General features: G+C 48.1%; 1 protein-coding gene across 3 annotated transcripts in view; it reads left to right on the forward strand.

The window, feature by feature from the left end:
- Positions 1-19,139, forward strand: part of LOC144782052 (delta(3,5)-Delta(2,4)-dienoyl-CoA isomerase, mitochondrial-like) — a 221,724-nt gene that overhangs the window by 40,621 nt on the left and 161,964 nt on the right. For all 3 annotated transcript variants that reach the window (XM_078661188.1, XM_078661187.1, XM_078661189.1), the window contains exon 2: positions 10,258-10,435. In XM_078661188.1, the coding sequence (XP_078517314.1) occupies positions 10,296-10,435 (140 nt within the window). In that variant the 5' untranslated portion in view covers positions 10,258-10,295. The remainder of the gene's footprint in view (positions 1-10,257; positions 10,436-19,139) is intronic.

Raw genomic sequence — 19,139 nt, forward strand, 5'->3', positions numbered from 1 at the left:
TCTTAATCTTATTTTTCTACCCCTTTCCATATTTTTTCTCCAGTCCCTCATCTCTGTAACCTGTTTATTTATTTCTCAGCATTTGTTTTTCCCCTTATGTACTTCACACATTTTCCTCTTTTTTCACAACCGATAACGCTTATGTCTTCCCACCTTTCTACGCCAGTCCCTTTCTCGCTGTCACACTTGCTCACCTCCAAATCAACCATATTTTTTGTGTTTCGATGACTGCCTCTTTCCGTCTGTGAGAAGTTGGCCTGGTATATGCTGACCACTAATGAAAGTGGGCACCTTGTACCAGTCCAAAAAACCCTTATTGATGATTAGGTAAAAGACAACCTTTATTGAAAGCTATCCTAGTGGTAGCTATGGAGAGCAGCCTTCAGGCTAAGTCTCGAAGGAATGTAAAGCAGCTTGGTTTACCAGATTATAACCTCCTACATGACCAAATGAAAGGAGAACCACACAAGGAATATATAAAATATATGTATTTATTACTAAACATTCTCTACTAACCTCTTTATGAGATTAGAGAACAAAGCACACAATATTAAATCACTAGAACGACATTAAATAGTACAATACACAGTGGGCTCCAGGGCAAGACCAAACCATATACTAAGAAAGTGGTATAACCACCACGACTTGACAAGACACAGTGCCTAGAGCACCTAGAATCGCTGGGACCCTAATGAACCACCCAAAGTAATGACACAGGGGATCCACGGAGGAAGTGTGCAGTTTGAGAACACAGCCGCGAGCTCCGTACAACTCTATGGGAAAGTCGCGGTTGGAATTTTAAAGATTAAGGACACTCTGGAGAGGACTTCAAGCAAACCCTTTGGAACATAGAAGGTTCTAAGGCCAGCACTCTTGAGAGTACCGAGGTACCCGTGTTACCCATCCCAGGAGAGATGGGTGCATAGGGGTCAAGTAGTGTCGGAAATGCTCGTTGATTTCAATGGCGTGAGGTGAAGAAGTGCTGCTGCCGGGAAGATGTGAAGTGCCGGTGTGATCCAAGCCTGGATCGGAGCTGAGAAGAACCTGAAAGCAGAGGGGACAGAGTCTGGGTCACTTCACAGTAACCAGGGGCACGATAGACGAATGCCCACCGATGTCGGGTGATTCAGGTGAGAGGAGGTGAAGCTTGAATCTGCAGCCTCGGGACCAGGAGAAAGTCCGGAGGTGAGCTGTCCCACGAAGGATGTCGAGTGCTGGGAGGGTCAGTATCCGGATTGAACGCCATCAAGCCTTGGCAACTGCAACCCACGCGTCAGAGGAAAAGATGTTTTGGTGAGGACCAGCAAGGTACCAGGGACTCTCCAAGCGATGGAGAGTCAGGGCACATCTGGAGCAACCAGGAAAGCTCACTGAAAGTTAAAGTTGCCTTCACAGGGACCCACAGGCCAACGGATCAGGGATCGTGAAGGGACCTCAAGCTTCATCACAAAATACCTGCCCACAGAACACTCGCCAAGTGCAGGCTGGAAATCTTTGATGGAATTACTGCTCAGGTCAGGACTACACTTAGCCCAAAGCACAGCCTCCGGGATCGCCGAAAAGCATATGCTGCTGCAAATGGACATGGTGCCCAGGGGTACAGGGTGCACGGTCCCCACGAGAGATGCGGGTCTCAGGATTGCTGAGGGCACTAGTCGACCTCAGGGACACTTGGATACCCACATTCTGTGTTGCAGAAATCTTCGTAGTCCTCAGGAGCTCTGGAGATGCAAACCGCTCAGATGCGTTTAAGGTGCCTGCCTTGCAGGGGAGTAACTCCTTTACTCCAAGGGAAATTCTTCCGTCATCCAGCAACGTGCAAATTGTCGAAGTACTTGGTTTCTGTAGCAGAGTTTACTTTAGGTAAAATCTAAAATACTGTAGTCGGGGGTTCCTACTTTATACCCAAGGAAAGGGTGGGACACACTCTGGGGACCCACCTATGGGAGGGTCAGGACCGAGGGGTGGCTACACCCATGTCCTTTGTCCAGTTTTGCACCAGAGCAGGAGCAAATGGCTCCTGCAACCGGTTTGAGCTGGACTATGCACAGGGACACCAAACTTGCCCCCAGTTGACATCAAAGCACTCTGAGTGCACCCACTCCGCCCCAATACACTAGACCCTGTCTGGGAGGTGGTCACACCTACCTGTGACAGGAAACCTATTGTCAAGCCTTCCCTTGCTGGAGTTTCATCCGGAAGCAGGAGGGCAGACTCATGTCTGTGGCTGACAGCATCCATCTTGTGATGCCAGGGTCGAGAAAGCTGGTACCGGGTGTACCGGTATTGTCTTATTTCTCCCTCAAGGAGGGTGAATCATACCTCGCCAACAGTTACTGGCGGGGAGGTATGATTCCAAGGTGTCTGACACCCAACACAACATGTTTCCATGCAGACGTTTTAAAGTTAGCATTTACCGCAAGGTTATAATACACTTAAGAGTATATGGTTGGCTGCATCACAAACAACCCCGGAATATAGGTTTGGAAGGCTGCAGAGAGGCTCTGTTCATGCAGGAGCACCCTCTCGCATAAAATCCAGCACCCTCTCACATAAAATCCAGCACCCTGCCTTCAGGATTGATAAGGCCTGCCATAGGGGTGACTGATAGGTTTATATGTGCAGTGATATAAGGTAGATAAAGTGAACCTATCAATCTATCAATCAATCATTACATTTGTAAAGCGCGCTACACACCCGTGGGGGTCTCAAGGCGCGGTGGGGGGGGGGGGGGGGGGAGCTGCGACTGATCGAAAAGCCATGTCTTGAGAAGTAGGCCGGTAGGGAGAGTGTTCCAAGTCTTGGCGACAAGGTAGGAGAAGGATCTGCCGCCGGTGGTGGTTTTCCGGGAGCGTGGAACTGTGGCGAGCGCGAGGTTGCAGAGCGGAGGCTGCGGGTGTAGAAGCTGAGTCGGTCGTTGAGGTATGCTGGTCCGGCATTGTGTAGGGCTTTGTGTGCGTGGATGAGGAGTTTGAAGGTGATCCTCTTGTTGACGGGGAGCCAGTGCAGGCCTCTCAGGAGGGGTGTGATGTGGCTGCGTCGGGGGATGTCAAGGATCAACCGTGCCGAGGTGTTCTGGATGCGTTGCAGCCGTTTCAGGAGCTTGGTTGTTGTTCCTGCGTAGAGGGCGTTCCCGTAGTCCAGTCTGCTGGTGACGAGATCCTGGGTGACGGTTCTTCTTGTGTCGGAGGGGATCCACTTGAAGATCCTGCGGGGCATTCGGAGAGTGTTGAAGCAGGAAGCGGAGACGGCGTTGACCTGCCTGGTCATGGAGAGGGCGGAGTCGAGGATGACCCCCAGGTTGCGTGCGTGGTCGGTTGGTTCTGGGGCTGTTCCTAGCGATGTTGGCCACCAGGAGTTGTCCCAGGCTGAGGGGGTTGAGCAGAGGACGAGGACCTCCGTCTTGTCTGAATTCAGCTTCAGTCTGCTGTCCTTCATCCATTCGGCGACGGCCTTCATTTCTCTGTGGAGGTTGGCTTTGGCGGTATGGGGTTCTTCGGTGAGGGAGATGATCAGCTGGGTGTCGTCGGCGTAGGAGATGATGTTGAGGCTATGTTGTCGTGCAACGTGGGTAGGCGGTGCCATGTAGATATTGAACAGCGTCAGGCTGAGGGATGATCCCTGGGGAATGCCGCAGATGATCTCAGTGGCCTTGGAGCGGAAGGGTGGGAGGCGGACGCTCTGGGTTCTGCCAGAGAGGAAGGATGTGGTCCAGGCCAGGGCCTTCTCTCGGATTCCGGCGTCATGGAGGCGTGCTGTTAGGGTACGGTGGCAGACCGTGTCGAAGGCTGCTGATAGGTCCAGAAGGATGAGGGCGGCTGTTTCTCCTTTGTCCATAAGGATCCTGATGTCGGTGGCGGCGATGAGGGCGGTCTCGGTGCTGTGGTTACTGTGGTTGCCGCGGAAGCCGGACTGGGATGGTAGGTAGGTATGTAGGTATAACTTTATTACATGATTAATTAAAACCTTTGCAAACAAATAAAACATTAGTTCACAAGATACAGCTTCTTCTTTAAAAGATGTTAAAAGATTACAAATATGTTGTAGGTCATTAAAATTGCAAAGGAGTAAAAATTTGTAGGTAAAATAGTTCTTCTTAGTGAAAAAGATAAATCAGCATAGGGCTTGTTCTCATTGGCGGATCCACACCAAGAAATGATATTTGTGGAGAGAACGAGTCAATGAGCTCACAGCCAGGCCATACTGACTGCTGGGAGCTTAGCAACCAGGGAGGTATTCATAAGACTTAATCAAAGCGCTAGGAGAGACGGTTGTTGACCTTGACTCATAAGTACGATAGCATAGGATAAAGACCGATGACTTGGGGGTCTTCCCGACTTAGCTTAGCGTTCGCTTCCCTCATAAACCGAACAAGGCTGCAAGAAAGACGGATGTTGCTGCCCTCAAAACAGGCCTTTACCGCTTCCCTACAAGATCGAACCTGACTTGCAATCAGGAGCTGTTTGAGAAACTGTCTCCTTTCCGCTCTCAAACCGTTGCAGATGCATAGTAGATGTATTATGTCTTCGTTTAAATTTCCACACAGTCTGCAGCAGTTGGTGGAGGTTATGCGTTCCATGGAGGAAGGTGGGGCTTTGCTGGTAGGATTCCCAACCTCAGATGAAGGAACCGTTCTTATGTTGTTCTTGCGAAACCTGTTCCTAGATATGGTTGGGGCTTTGTTGACACATAGCTCTGAATTACGAACCAGCCATGGGATCTCCTACTAAGGGCAGCTTTGTCTTCTGCGAGAGATGCGATCTGTACTGATTTATTTACCAGGACCTTAAAACTTTTCTGGGATGGGCATGAGTCCCATAGGTTCTGTAAAGCTAACAGCTTGATTGCTGAATGGAGGTAGGTCTTCGCTGGGCTTTCATTTCTCTTTGAGATTTCCAACCACAGGTGAGTTCAATGTGCCCGGCTCAGCCCCTTTATTTTGAACCAGCAATTGGCGTAGGCCCCTTTCCCCGAGATTTCCTGCTTTAGCAGTCCAAATTCTAATCATATTTGTGCTGGTGAGGTAAATTGCGGAAGATTGAATATTATTCTTAGGGCCTTAGCAACCACAATGTCCAGGGTGACTTCATCTCTACCTCTCATTGCTTCGGTTCCATAGGTGATGGAGGGAAGGAGGCGCGCTCGGAAGCACTTCAGACTGGGATGGGTCCAGAATGTTGTTGTCTTCAAGGTGGCGGGTCAGCTGCCTGTTAACAATCTTCTCCGTGACTTTTCGCCGGGAAAGGGAGCAGGGAGATGGGCCACGAAGTTCTTGAGGTCCTTGGGGTCCGCCTTGGGTTTCTTCAGTAGGGCATTGATTTCTGCATGCTTCCAGCTCTCTGGGAAGGTTGCTGTCTCGTAGGAGATGTTGATAGTTTTCCGGAGATGGGGTGCGATGGTGGTGCTGACTTTGTTGAAAACGTGGTGAGGGTATGGTCAGATGGGGACCCGAAGTGGATGGAGTTCATGGTCTTGATGGTGTCTTCGTCGCTGACGTTGGAACAGGCGGCTGGTGCACGTGATGGGCACAGGGGTGGTGGTCTCGGCAGTGGAGGCGGGGGTGGTGGTGTTAAGGCTGTCGTGGATGTCGTTGAAGCTCTCGTGGATGTCGTTGAAGCTGTCGTGGATGTCGGTGATCTTGCTGTGAAAGAAGGTGGCCAGTGAGTCGCACAGGTCTTGTGATGGTGGAATGTCGTTGGTGTTGGAGCTGGGGTTGGAGAGTTCTTTCACGATGTTGAAGAGCTCTTTGCTGTTGTGTGCGTTGTTGTCTAGGGGGTCCTTGAAGGCGGTCCTCTTGGCGGTCCTGATGAGTTGGTGGTGTCTGCGGGTGGCGTTCTTGTGGGCTGTGTGGCTGGCTGGTGTTTGGTCGTGGAGCCAGCTCTTCTCCAGCTTCCGACAGGTGCGCTTGGAGGTCTGGAGGTCTTCGGTGAACCAGGTGGCTTTCTTGAGTGGGGCGAGGGTGTTGGCGCAGTCATTGTTTCACTGTTTGAGGTTGATGGCGGCGGTGTCGGGGTCGGTGGGTGGTTCCAGGGCGAGGACGGTGGTCAGTTGGTCCTCGGTGACCTTGCCCCAGCATCGGCATGGTAACTGTTGGGTGCAGTGGTGTGTAGTGGGTTTCTTGAAGGTGAAGTGGACGCATCTGTAGTCTGTCCAGTGGGGTTCGGTGGTGTGGTTGAAGGAGACGTGGGGACTTGCGGAGAAGATGGGGTCCAGTGTGTGACCAGCGGCATGGGTGGGTGTCGTCATGAGCTGTTTGAGTCTGAGGTTGGCGAGGTTGTCGATCAGGGCGGTGGAATTGGCGTCGTTGTTCTCGAGGTGGAGAGGTCCCCGAGGAGGATGTAGTCCGTGGATGCGAGGGCGTGGGTGCTGATGAGGTCGGCGATGGAGTCGCTGAACTGTGGCTGGGGTCCGGGTGGTCTGTAGACGAGTGTTCCTCTGAGGGTGGTGTTGGGGTCGGTGTGGATCTGGAAGTGCATGTGCTCGGCGGTGGTGAGGCTGTCGTCGGTGCTGGTCGAGATCTGAGGGTGTCCTTGTGGATGATGGCGATTCCCACTCCGTTGGTGCGGTCTCTGCGGGAGATCTTGTAGCCTTCTGGGATGGCTATGGCGATGTCTGGTGCCGAGGTGGTGTTCAGCCAGGTCTCTGTCAGGAAGGCGACGTCAGGGTTGGTCGAGTCTAGGAGGTCCCAGAGTGCGATGGCGTGCTTGCGAGCGGAGCGGGTGTTGAGGATGCATCGGAGGTGGTTGGGTTCTCTGTTTGATGGTTTGGCGGGCCGGATGCTGGTGAAGCTGCAGTTCCGGCAGGTGAAGGGCCCTTGGGTGCGCTTCGGGGTTGCCCTGTAGCAGGGGTGATCTCGTCCGGGATTGAGTGCGTGGAGGGTGCTGGAGTCGGAGTGCAGTCTGGTGTTGTGGCGGCCTCGGGGTCCAGGGGTTCTGGCGCTGGGCCCGGTCCAGGCGCGGACGGGTGCAGACGGGCTTGCCTTTGGCGCGCCTTCGGTGCGCCAGCGGCTTGCCCGCTGCGCGCGTCCGCTGCGCTGCCGCGCGGCATCCTCCATAAGAGGCAAAGTGGGAGGGAGGAGCAGCTGGGAGGCGGGAGCGGGGTGGCCAAAGGGCATGGGGGACGGGGACGGACGGGAAACAGAAGGCAAAGGGGGCAGGGCCGCAGGGGTGCAGCGGCGGGAATCGGGGAGCGGGGGGGTACAGCGGGCAAGGGGCGCTAAGGGCGCCTAAAATACAGCAACACAAATAAGAAAAGACGAGAAAAGACAATTCAAACAGAGAAAATACAATACAGCAACACAAATCAGAAAAGACAATTCAAACAGAGAAAAATGCAGTAAGGCACAGGCAGTCACCAGATCGCGGCCACAGGAGCACACCAGTGGCGAACTCTCTGCGGCAGCAGCAGCAGCAGGGGCAGGAGTCACGGTGCACAGGGGGAGCCATGCGGCGTGGGGAGCGACCCGACCTGCGAGCAGGGTCAGGGGTCACCTATATCTAAGTAAGGGGTGCATGCACCACCTTACACATGCTGATGTAGCAGACTTGTGGTGTCACTTTGAGTGGTCTCTCAGGGGTGGCACAATACATGGTGCAGCCCCTGGGAGGCCTCTTGGGTACCTATGCCCAGGGTACATAGTATACCATATAATAGGGACTTATAAGGGTACCCCAGAATCCAATCTAGAGTGTACCTAAAGTACTTGCAATCAATTTAGAGGAGCAAGCAGCTAGGCTGGTGTCCTGGATAGCAGGATCCCAGCCAGTCTAAGTCGAAAACACTGAAACATCAGCAAAAAGTGTGGGGGGTTAACTATAAGAAGCATATCCTCCTCTCCTACACCGTCCCCCTTCTACCTCTTTTGACATGTTTTTCTTTTTCACCCCTCCACTGGTCCTCCCTCTCGAACCCCCCCCCCCCCCCCCCCCCCCAGGTGTCATCCTCTGTTGCAGATGGCTCTGCATTTCACAGCTTAGAACTGTTACATTTGCTGCAACACGTGTATCTTCACTGCAGTGCAGACAAGGAAACAGAATTCATAAGTTTTAAACAAGAAAACATTACAATTTCATGATGTTTTGGCCATGATCACATGCCTACCATTGTTATCATTGTCACAAACTGAAGCACCTTTTGCTGGTTCACATGCTGTTTTAGTTGATTTTCACAAACGTTGACAGCCCCTCAAGAGGCATCATGGCAGACAAAAACAGTGCATTGTATGTAAAACTGAAGTTTTCAGGTTCTTGTCTCAAAATATTTGTTGCAAGCTCATCTGTTCATTGTCCAGACTGTCAAAGCATGAAAAGCAAAAATGGGCAAAATACAATTCTATCCCAGGCAATGCTTGCCGCCATCGTCCGACAGCATGGACTCAGCATACTATCCTATGCCGCCACCAGCTCATCCTCTCCCTCACGAGGCAACCTGACACCACCAAACTCAGCTTCCAGGAAGGAATTAGAGACGTTGCATCCTGGATGAGCCGCAGCTATCTGAAGCTCAACTCTGAGAAGACACAAGTCCTGGGACCCACCCCCTCAGCATGGACAACACCTGGTGGCCTTCTGCCCTCGCCTGCCCCCCTACTCCAACGGACCACGCCCGGAACCTCCGCATCATACTCTACTCCTCCCTCACCATGACCCGACAGATCAGCCCAGTCTCTTTGTGCTTCGACACCTTCTGCATCCTTCACAAGACTTTCTAGTGGATCCTCCCCAATCCCGTAAGACCGTCACCCATGCACTCATAACCAGCAGACTGGACTATGGAAACACCCTCTACGCCAAATCCCTGCTCCGGAAACTCCAGACCATCCAGAACACCGCTGCCAGGCTCGTCCTCTGCATTCCACGATACAAACACATCACCCACCACCTACTAGACCTCCACTGGCTCCCCGATACTCACACCTATAAATCCCTCCACAACACCGGACCCCAATACCACAACGAAAGAGTCTCCTTCCACGCACCAAAGAGAAACCTCCGCTCCGTTGACCTCACTGAAACCCTGTGCATCCGCAGGGCCAGAACGAATGGAAGAGACTAATACCACATCGCGGCAAAGACCTGGAACAAACTCCCTCTCAACATCAGACGTCCCCCCCCCCCCCCGCACACCTTGTCAGTGACTGCTGTCATAAATGCCCAGCAGTGTCAGGTTCAGGGATTTGTAAAGCAACTACCAGATGTCTGCAGGTAACAGAAATGTAATCAACATAGCCTAACTATATTGCTATATAAAATGCTTAATTCCTCCTTAGCTAGGTTGGCACCCTATACCAGTTCCAACACATATCTTTGAGGGATTTTCTCAGAGAGGGTCAATGTTTCTTAAAACAAGCTGGTTCCATTGTCACTCTCGTAATATTGACCACTGAATACCACATTATGCCGCAGATTTAAAAAACACACCACATAATTAAACTCATCAACATAAAATACCATTCCCAATGATTACACTCTTATTACACACACTCCCACACCACTTAATTCAAGTACACTCAAAACAACATAGTTACTATCCACAAAATTCTACTGCATACCATGCCTCATAATTCCACTCCACACATCCACTCCACACCATACAAATCTGCGCCACACAATCCACCACTAAGTTCCAACCCAACCCACATAGTTCCACTCCACACCCCATACATCTACTACACTCCATAACACGTGGGTAAAAGACATTGTCATTTACAAACCACAATAGCTCTACTTCTCGCAAATGCAAGATCTATTGGCATTGCCAATGCTTGTTTAGGCTATCGCCTGCAAACCCTCTTTGTAAACAGCATCTCTAACTATATTTGACTATCCTAATCCCTGCAATTCTTCTTCATCTTTTTCTTTGTTATCTTTTCCCTCGAAACATCACAGTTTCAGTGCTTCATTTCTTGATGACTTCGCTTGCTTTTATGTACCATATTGATGCTGAATATGGTTCTACTAATAAACGTGCTGTCTGCATCCTCCCTGTTGATCTGTGAACCATATTCATGTGCTGAAGGTTGAAATCAAGATTTTGTCTTTTCTAGTTGACACCCATCTTCCCCTAAGTCATGACAGTATTACTACCCTGTTCTGTTGCCAAGATAACAAACAATGAGCTTTGTGGCTTCACACATGTGGTCTGTTGCATAGAAAAGGGATACTTTGCAGGAAGTTCTAAGAGCAAAAGTATGGCTTTTGACATTCAAAATGTAATTCAGTTAGCAAATCTTTAATTTGACATTTTATTATTCTACAGATCTTCGCTTCTCCAAAGCCTTCTCACTAAGCTTCCGTATGATGTCCTCTCAGCAAGAAAAAGCAGATGTGTCGTACACATATGAGACTCTGAAGGTGACCCAGGCACGCGACAAAGTGCTACACGTAGAGCTGAACCGGCCAGAGAAGAGGAATGCCATGAACCAGGCCTTCTGGAGGTAATGAGGATGGTCCTGATTTGAACGACAGTTCCGATTATGTAAAACAAGCACCATAGTGTTTAATGTCCAGATTACCTACCAATGACCATATTCAGATTCTACCTTATTTCTCCTTGTCTCTAACTTTGAGGTCAGCCCTCCTCCATAAATGCATGCTCCAGGTCAGCAGATGACTATCCAACAGCTGTCTAATCCTTAACTCTAGCAAAGTGGAGTTTGTGCTGTTTAGCAGCAAGCATTTTTCTGGTCCTCAAGTTGGTGGCCACAAGAACTTGGTTCGCTTCCCACCCCAGATGCCAAGGTCAAGAATTAAGGGATTGTTTTTGACAAATTATGTTTTGAGGGCCATATTAATTCCATCACTTTAGCTTCCTTTTATATAATGAAGCTTCTCAGAAAAATCTTCCCATTTATTCTGCGGGACCTACAGAAAACTGTCATCTCGGCCCTCATTCCTTCCAAAATCGATTACTGTAACACCCTTTTTACAAACATTCAGAAAAGATGCCTTAACGGAATACAGATTCTACAACATGCTGCTGCTCGCCTTTTTCTTGGCATTTCCAAACATAAGTTGCTGTCCTCTGCATTGACTCCCATCCATTGTCTTCCCGTCAATAAGCGCTTTGACTTCAAGGCACTCTGTATCGCCTTTAAGGCACTTCATGGCATAGGCCCCAAATATCTCAGACAAAGCTTTCACTGGTATCTCCAGCCCAAATCGATTTGCTCTGCGGTAGCCTTCAACCTAGTAGCCCCTAAATTTAAAGTCTCTTCTTGGGATGGGAGGAGCTTCCTGGCCTGCACCACCAGACATTGAACTCCCTCCCCCTCGATCTCAAGAAAGAGACTCCACTATTAGTCTTTCGAAAAGCTCTCAAAACCTTGCTTTTTAAACAATAATATCTCTATATTTACCCTCTGCGTTTCTGCTTGATACCTTTTGTCGTGTAGTTTAGTGCGTCGACATCTTAGGGTAGATGAGCGCATTGTAAATCATGTTTTCATTTATTTCCTTTAGCAAAGTTGACTATTTCATAAAAATAACATATTCTCCTTGTGGCTCCTGCCCCTTAACTGTGAATGGCCAATAACGGAAAATACCACCTTCACATCTATCTTTATAAGTTCTTTAACTAATCCTTTGTCATCTCAAAGCACGTCAGTGAAGGATGGGCCACTGGGCCTATCAAATTTGTTATGCCTTTTTCATGCTTGACAGCCGTCCTCCACCATCTGCTCATAGTGAAGGTTAGTTATAGCTAAGGCTCCCAGTTTTCCGTATTTACTGATTTTTACAGATAAATGCAGACAGAAAACAAAGTGTTTTCTGTCTGTATTTATTTCTTAAAAGTGTAAAAATACTGAAAAATGTGCTTTTTGTGAAAGACTCTCCTTGCTGTCTTTCATTAATTTCAGGCAAAAACTGATCAGATAGAGTTACAAAACAGGATCCGATTTCCTTAAATACAGGCATAACTTAACATATATTTGTATTATAAACCTACTCTGCACCTATTGGTGTACTTTTATGTTATATGTGGTTGTTTAATTTGCTAAAACTCGACAGGCTTCCATGTATGAGTGCACATCTAAGAGTTAAATAAATGTGGAAATATACCATTTTACAACTCCATTTATCCTAAAAACACAAAATAAATATGGATAAATACAGACGGAAATGTTGAAAAAATAAATACCATAAAACCGGGAGACCTAATTCTAGCCCAACAAAACCACACACACTTCGTCCTAGCACAAGATGGCTGCTTAACGCTCGCCATATATGCCCTCTTTCATAGCAACATGTATGAGATTTAGACTTGAGTTTGTCTATGAATTTGGATCTGCAAGGAAAGTAGGAAATCTAGTTTCTTGCTCGCAATGAAAGTAGAATTCACCTCAGATATAACGACTGGCCATGACTGAAACCTCAGTCTGTTTGTAAGCAATTTCTTGCATTGTCAGTCCTGTTGCCCTCTCCAGCAGATGTTCCAACAGATCTTCAAAGGATGACCCCACTCCTCTCAGCCCATCGATCTTGAAAGCATGACTTCCTACATCATTGTTCTGGAAAGGCAAAGAGCGCTACCAATGGAACCCTTAAAGTTGGGACAGAAAAATCCAAATCAAATCCGTTCTAAAGAAACTGCTTGACAACGGTGCCCTACCAATTCTAAGGTCATAAAAACGAATTGCGCATGCTTTGCTAGAGCCCTAAATGGCTGTCACTATCCTTCGTTAGCGACCCTATATCTAGAGCCTTTATTTATTTTTCCTTTTCCCCCGCTGACCGCCTCCGCTGCTTACACAAGAGGGTCAAGAACAACATAGTCTTCCAAAGAACCAGTGGCAATATCCACTCCTGATCCATGCCACACAGTGCAGCAAAGGGAAAGGACCCTTTCACACCCAAGTATATTCCCACATTGTTGCTCCTTCTTTCAGTTCATCCCAAGAGTCTGGGTAAAAGCAGAGCAAGGTGGGAAAGTTGAAGTGCCAATGTGCCATCAGTTCGTCCACCACCATATATTCCTCTCCATGAATCTGAATATAAATTGCATGAAAAAAAGAACTGGCCTCGTCTCTAAATAGGTCCAACCCCGGTAGGACCATCTCTTCGGCTGATGGCACTGAAGATGGATGGAACGGAGAAAAATCTTAATCGACTCAACCAGCCCACTGTTTGTTTTTATGCACCTCGCACATATGAACTGCAGACTGAGTTCACAAGGAATGTAGAATGGAAAAATGTGAAGTAAAGGAAGTGTTAAAATCTAGAAAGATTTGAATATATTGAAGATGCAATTTAAAATATTAAGACCACAGTAAACAAAAATAGGCTCTGATGATGAGTTTTGACATGGGTATAGTGTTCCAAACAAGTCCCACTTACCCTAATACTGGAACAATGGGTGCACAAGCACACCTTCTGAAATGTAAAAGGGCTACTAAATTAATGTTCTGCTTAGCATAGATTGTGGATTCTCAGATCAAAAGGGGTATGGAAAATCGTGAGGCTAGCATTATGAATTTCACTTTTATTAACCACTCTGAGCAACACTTTAAAGAACAATAGAACTAGAACCTTGAGTGAGCACATTAATTAGAACACTGCATTCCCATATAAGCTTTGCATCCTCCATCGTCTTCCTCTTTTGGTGCTGCTACAAATAAGATAAAGTGTTAACCAGCTCGCTCCTTACGCCGCATTGTAATTTATTCTTCATTGACTCTCATTCGGTTCTCCCACAGTTTACTGGATCGGAGATGGTGTTAAACCTCAATTTCATGAATCAATGTGTCTCCGCGGTACAGCACCTCTGCTCACACTAACTTCGAAGTCTTCTTCGACAGGAATCAGTTCTACTCCCAGAGGTGGACTCACTTCCCTTGGCCAGCTCGTAACGTCACCAGAATTGTAGTAAGTAGATTAATAGTTGTTTGATTCAGCAGATATAGTTTATTGGGAGAAAGAACAGCAGTCTACCCAACGCTTGCTGGCCAAGTACAAACTGACTCTATCAGAGTTCTACAAGAGTCAGAGCCATCAGCGTTCTGGAACATGAAAGAAAAGCATAGAGAACAAGAACCATAGAGTTGAAGAAACAAGTAATATACAACAACCTCCCTTTGACAATGAACTGGCTGAGGGTCTGACGGAGAGTTTACTCGAGAAACGGAGATCCGGATATGGGGAATTAAGAAGGGCTGGGCCAGCAACGAACAGCTGACTGCTGGACAGGCAGCAAGTCCGTGGCGACAGGGAGGCGTCTTTCCGCATGCAGGGTGGTACGATGGTGGTGGCAGTGCAGGTAAAAATATTAAAACCAACAACATATGATTTAAAGATGGGTGCAAAAGATCAGCAATAAATTTGACATATTGCATTTTGAAGTGCAATAAATGTCGAAGTGGAAGAACTTTGTACCTAGTTGGTACAGAAACGTCTTTATGCCCCACTGCATTTCAGTAAAACCAGCAATTTGAATCTTCAGATTCAGTTTAGATAAGTTGTAGGGACTTCCGTGAAGGTGAGCAGACTATGTGATTTTCTAAAAGTATTTTAGGTTAAAAATATCCTTTTGTATGTGATGTTTGTCGAGCTAAAGTCTGCCTTTGACTCTGTTAACCCAAAGCAAGAGCGGAGTACGGTTAAGCTCACAGGGTGTGCCTCAGTGGTTAAGAGTAGTCCTGCAGTGATTTTATGGACAGACCACTGCAAAGGTCAGGTACAGACAGATGGGTGAGTGCACTCCTAATTTAGGGCAACATCTGAAGTTTGCCAAGGCTGTGTACTGGCACTTCAGTTGAGTAGTTTCGACAAATACCCTGGTTGTTTCAATCTTGACCTAACCAAAATGGGAGAGGAAAAAATTGCCATGCTCTTGTATGAAAATGCTGCAGAATTGCTGTCCCTAAAGTAGTTGTCCGCGTGCCACCTCTTGAAAGACTTTGAAATGTACTACTCAGAAAAACATCAGCAAAACCATATATATGGTCTCAAATGCAAAACGCTCACTCGGGGCCGGCTTTAGCCCTGGTGGCGGACGGTGCGACAATCATTTTTGGCGCTCTTACACCACAGACCGCCTCCTCGGATTCTCTCACTACCACTGGGCAAAAGAGCCCCTCTTCTATCTCTCCAATCATAAGTTATTGCTAAACACAGCGCGCCCCTCCTGAGGTTAGAGCCCACTCCACAGGTCAGCGCCCTGTGCGGCCGCACCTGTCGCACTTCCCTAAAGCCGGCCCTGCCACTGAAATGCTCTTTCTTTGTTAACAAGGTTCCCTTACTAGCATCAAGAGAAACCCTGGTCTAGCCTGGACCCCACAAAGGGAAGATTGCACTATGCATTCTCAGCCAGAATGCCCTGTGTGTTCCTAAACTGCAGGTGTAAACCAGGCAGTGACTCTTTAAGTTCAGTTATCCAGGTCTATAGTCTGAAGGCATTGGCCTCTTCTGCCTATGGGGTTGACAAATATGTACATCAAAATCATAGTCCTCTAAAGATTAGAAACCCTTTATTTGCTAGCTCTTCTAAGACTGGTCCCAGCAACCCCATAAATGCCTTCAAGGCCTGAGCTTGGTCTGAACTGTTTAACAGATATAACCACTTGGTTACCTCTTTGTCTTTGAACCAGATTATGTGTCTGGCTTCATGCAGAAACAAAATGACAAACTCTCTGTGCCGTCCCCTGTAGCGAAAATTTAGGGAAGCATAAAGTATAAGCCAACACTCAGAAAACATTTAAGGATATCAGATGTGGGAAATTAGTTGAAAATCAAAGGCTTCTAAATACATCCAAGATGATTACAGACGGCTATTGGTGTTGTAAGTTAGAACTTTTAGTACCGGAAAAAGTCAAAGGAAGTTTTGTTATTGGGATACACATCCACATCCACCAACTATACTAGTTTGAATTGCAGGCCTGGTGGTATGTCATCTTTAGGATTTGCATACCTTTATTGCAAAATGGGAATCCTGGTTGAGTGGCAGTGTAAATTGCGATCATGGTGAGACAGAAAATAGTTACCATTTTTGCTCTTGTGCTCAAAAACAGGACCACAATGAAGCAGAATTTTGCAGACTTCATTTAGGATTTCTGCCTTAAAAAGAACAGAGCTATAACAGCACTATGTCGTACGTCAGATATTGTACTACATTATTTAATGCCCGCCGTATATGTAGATAGCTTGTTACAAACAAGGTGACTGTTTTATGGCCATGGTGTGTTTTTTTTTATTTATTAAATCTATTCAGCTTGTGTATTCTTCGTCCCTGAATCATTGTTTAGAATATTTTTCTATTTTAATATTTGTATTTTGTATGAAGTTTACTTTTATATTTCGTGCATTAACTATTAAGAGGTTTCATAATGTTCTATAGTGCATTTTCCACTGAGTAACATCGTTTTAAATGTATTTTTCATTTAAGCTGCGTGTTATTTTATATATAGTTACCTGACGGTGAAAGACCCAAAAAAATAGAGAATATGTTGTTTTGTTAGCCACACCTTTGACCCTGCCCCCATTGCATGCAGTATCACAGTTGCCAAACTTTTTTTTTTTTTTTTTGTATTTGTCTTCTCACCCATCGAAGCTGCGATACGGAGTAATCGTTTGGTTCCCATACATTCAGCAAGCATCTCCTAGCCTCTGGCATCGATTGCACCCCCGTAACCTCACTCATCACCTCGTGCACACGGGTCCAGAATCGCACTATCTCAGGGCACTCCCAGATGATATGTAAAAAGGTGCCCAGGAGACCGCATCCACGCCGACACCAACCATCCACAGAAAAACCCATGTGTACCAAACGGGGACCAGTCACATACACTCTATGCAGGATTTTGAGTTGCACAAATCTAAGACGCGCCTGGATGGCCACCTCTTTAGGGGAGGAGATCGCCGCCCGCCAGTCCTCATCGTCCAGCTCCAGCCCATCACCAATCCATACCTCTCTAAGGCGAAACAGGAGATCAGACCTGGAGTTGATCCATTTTTTATAAATAAGCGAAATCGTACTATCAGGAACATGTCCGTCCAGTACCCTGTCCTCAAGCGGGGACGACTCCGGAATCTCCACACCCGAAGGGAAGACCGAGAGCACCGCGTGGCGTACCTGCGCATAGCGAAAAAATTCGCGATCGCTCAGAGCGTACTCGGTTTTCAATTCCTCAAACGTCTTCATTCTCCCCTTAGTCCAAACATCATCAATCCTGCTGATACCGATCAAGTCCCACCTATCAAACCCCTTCGACTGCCAGAGTGAGCCAAGTCTATCGGACGCGTACAGTGGGGTGGCACGAGTCAATTTATCAGACCACCCAAGCGCCATGGAAGCATGTCTCCACACCTGTACAGCCGTCCTAGTGGGGCCCGTCACGTTTCGAGGGGTAAGTTTCGAGTAGAGGGCTCTATTATAGTCACCCCCCCGGTAACAACCATTTGTCCATCGCGAAGGCCGGATTCGGCAAAGGGCCATACATGCAATGATTTATTGCCCCCAATTGAGACGCCCAATAATAGCGATGGATATCAGGCAAAGCAATTCCACCGTCGTACCACGGGAGCGACAGTTTAGCAATGGCGATCCGGGGCCTACCCCCCCACACCAGTTGTCTCTGTAAACTCTCAACCTCACGGAAATATTTAGCCGGGACAACGTCAAGTGTGTTTTGCAATGCGTAGAGGAAGCGGGGCAGTGACATCATCTTAAACAATGCCGCTCTACCTAGGGGAGAGAGAGGAAGTTTCCCCCAAGCGACAACATCTGCCCGAAGGCGCTGAAGAGGGGGCAGCAAGTTACGGTCAAACCGCAGTTCAGGTTTCAGAGTGTTAAAAATGCCTAGGTATTTAAATCCATCTCTTACAATCGTGATAGGACAACCACTTGGCAGAAGGGGGGCGTCTCCCGACAGGACGTGTACACAGGACTTCGACCAATTGATGACAAGACCCGAGTTTTTGCGAAAGGACGTTAAGACATCGAACAGTACAATGAGGGATTTACGGGGAGATGTGAGATACAGCAAAATATCATCAGCGTAGAGAGATACACGGTCCTCAAACTCCGAATTCCATCTAATGCCCTTCAGGGACGGCTCCCACCTCAACCAGGCCGCCAGCGGTTCCAAGGCGAGTGCAAACAACAAGGGGGACAGGGGACAGCCCTGTCGCGTCCCCCTGCCCAGTGCAAAGGGTGCAGAGACCCGACCATTGACCACCACCTGAGCCATGGGACCGGCGTAAAGCAATTTGACCCACCGAACGAACTCCGGACCGAAACCAAACTTGGCAAGAACCGTCCACAAATACGGCCATTCTATTGTATCAAACGCCATCGTAGCGTCCAAGGACGCCAAGATGGCGGGCTCACGTAGCGTCTCGGCCCGTGCCAAGACGCCATGCAACCTTCGGAGGTTAAGCGCCGTGTTGCGATGCGGTATAAAGCCGGATTGATCAGGGTGAACCAGGTCCCCAATGACAGTCGCCAAACGTGTCGCCAGCAGCCTGGCCAAGATTTTAGGCTCCGCATTAATCAACGAAATGGGTCTAAAAGAGGCACAGCGATCCCGAGGTTTACCATCTTTGTGGATGACGACAATAGTGGCCAGTCTCTGGTCTGGTGGGAGAGAACCCACCTCCAAAGACTCAAGAAACATAGAGCGCAGATGTGGAGCCAGCGAGTCCGGGCGTAGTTTATATAGCTCAATGGGGAGCCCATTAGGGCCCGAAGCCTTGCCGGATCGGACCGAACGGACAGCAGCGGCAATCTCGTCCACAGTAGGCGGTGCATCCAGAGCATCTCTATCAATGTCAGGCAATCGGGGAAGTGCAATATCACGCAATAGCAGGTGGGAGTCCTGCTCAGATCGATCAGACACCTGGGAATACACCTCGCGGAAATAATCGGCAAAACATGTAACAATATCAGCAGGGTCTGTACAACACTCTCCATTCTCCGCAACAATCACAGGGACGACACGACTTGCATTCTCCCTCTTATCCAGCCAAGCAAGTAATTTCCCAGCCTTATCACCCACATCATACAGGCGGCCCTGCTGTTCCCTTCCCATTTCCTTAGCAGCTTCAGTGACCAGAGCCCTGTATTCATGTTGTTTCAACTCCAGTAGATATAACCCCTCAGCGGTGACCCCAGATTCCAAGCACCCCTCCAGGGCCGTGACCTCCCCC

Source organism: Lissotriton helveticus, chromosome 9 (genome assembly GCF_964261635.1).
Source record: "Lissotriton helveticus chromosome 9, aLisHel1.1, whole genome shotgun sequence".
In the NCBI taxonomy this organism is placed as follows: Eukaryota; Metazoa; Chordata; class Amphibia; order Caudata; family Salamandridae; genus Lissotriton; species Lissotriton helveticus.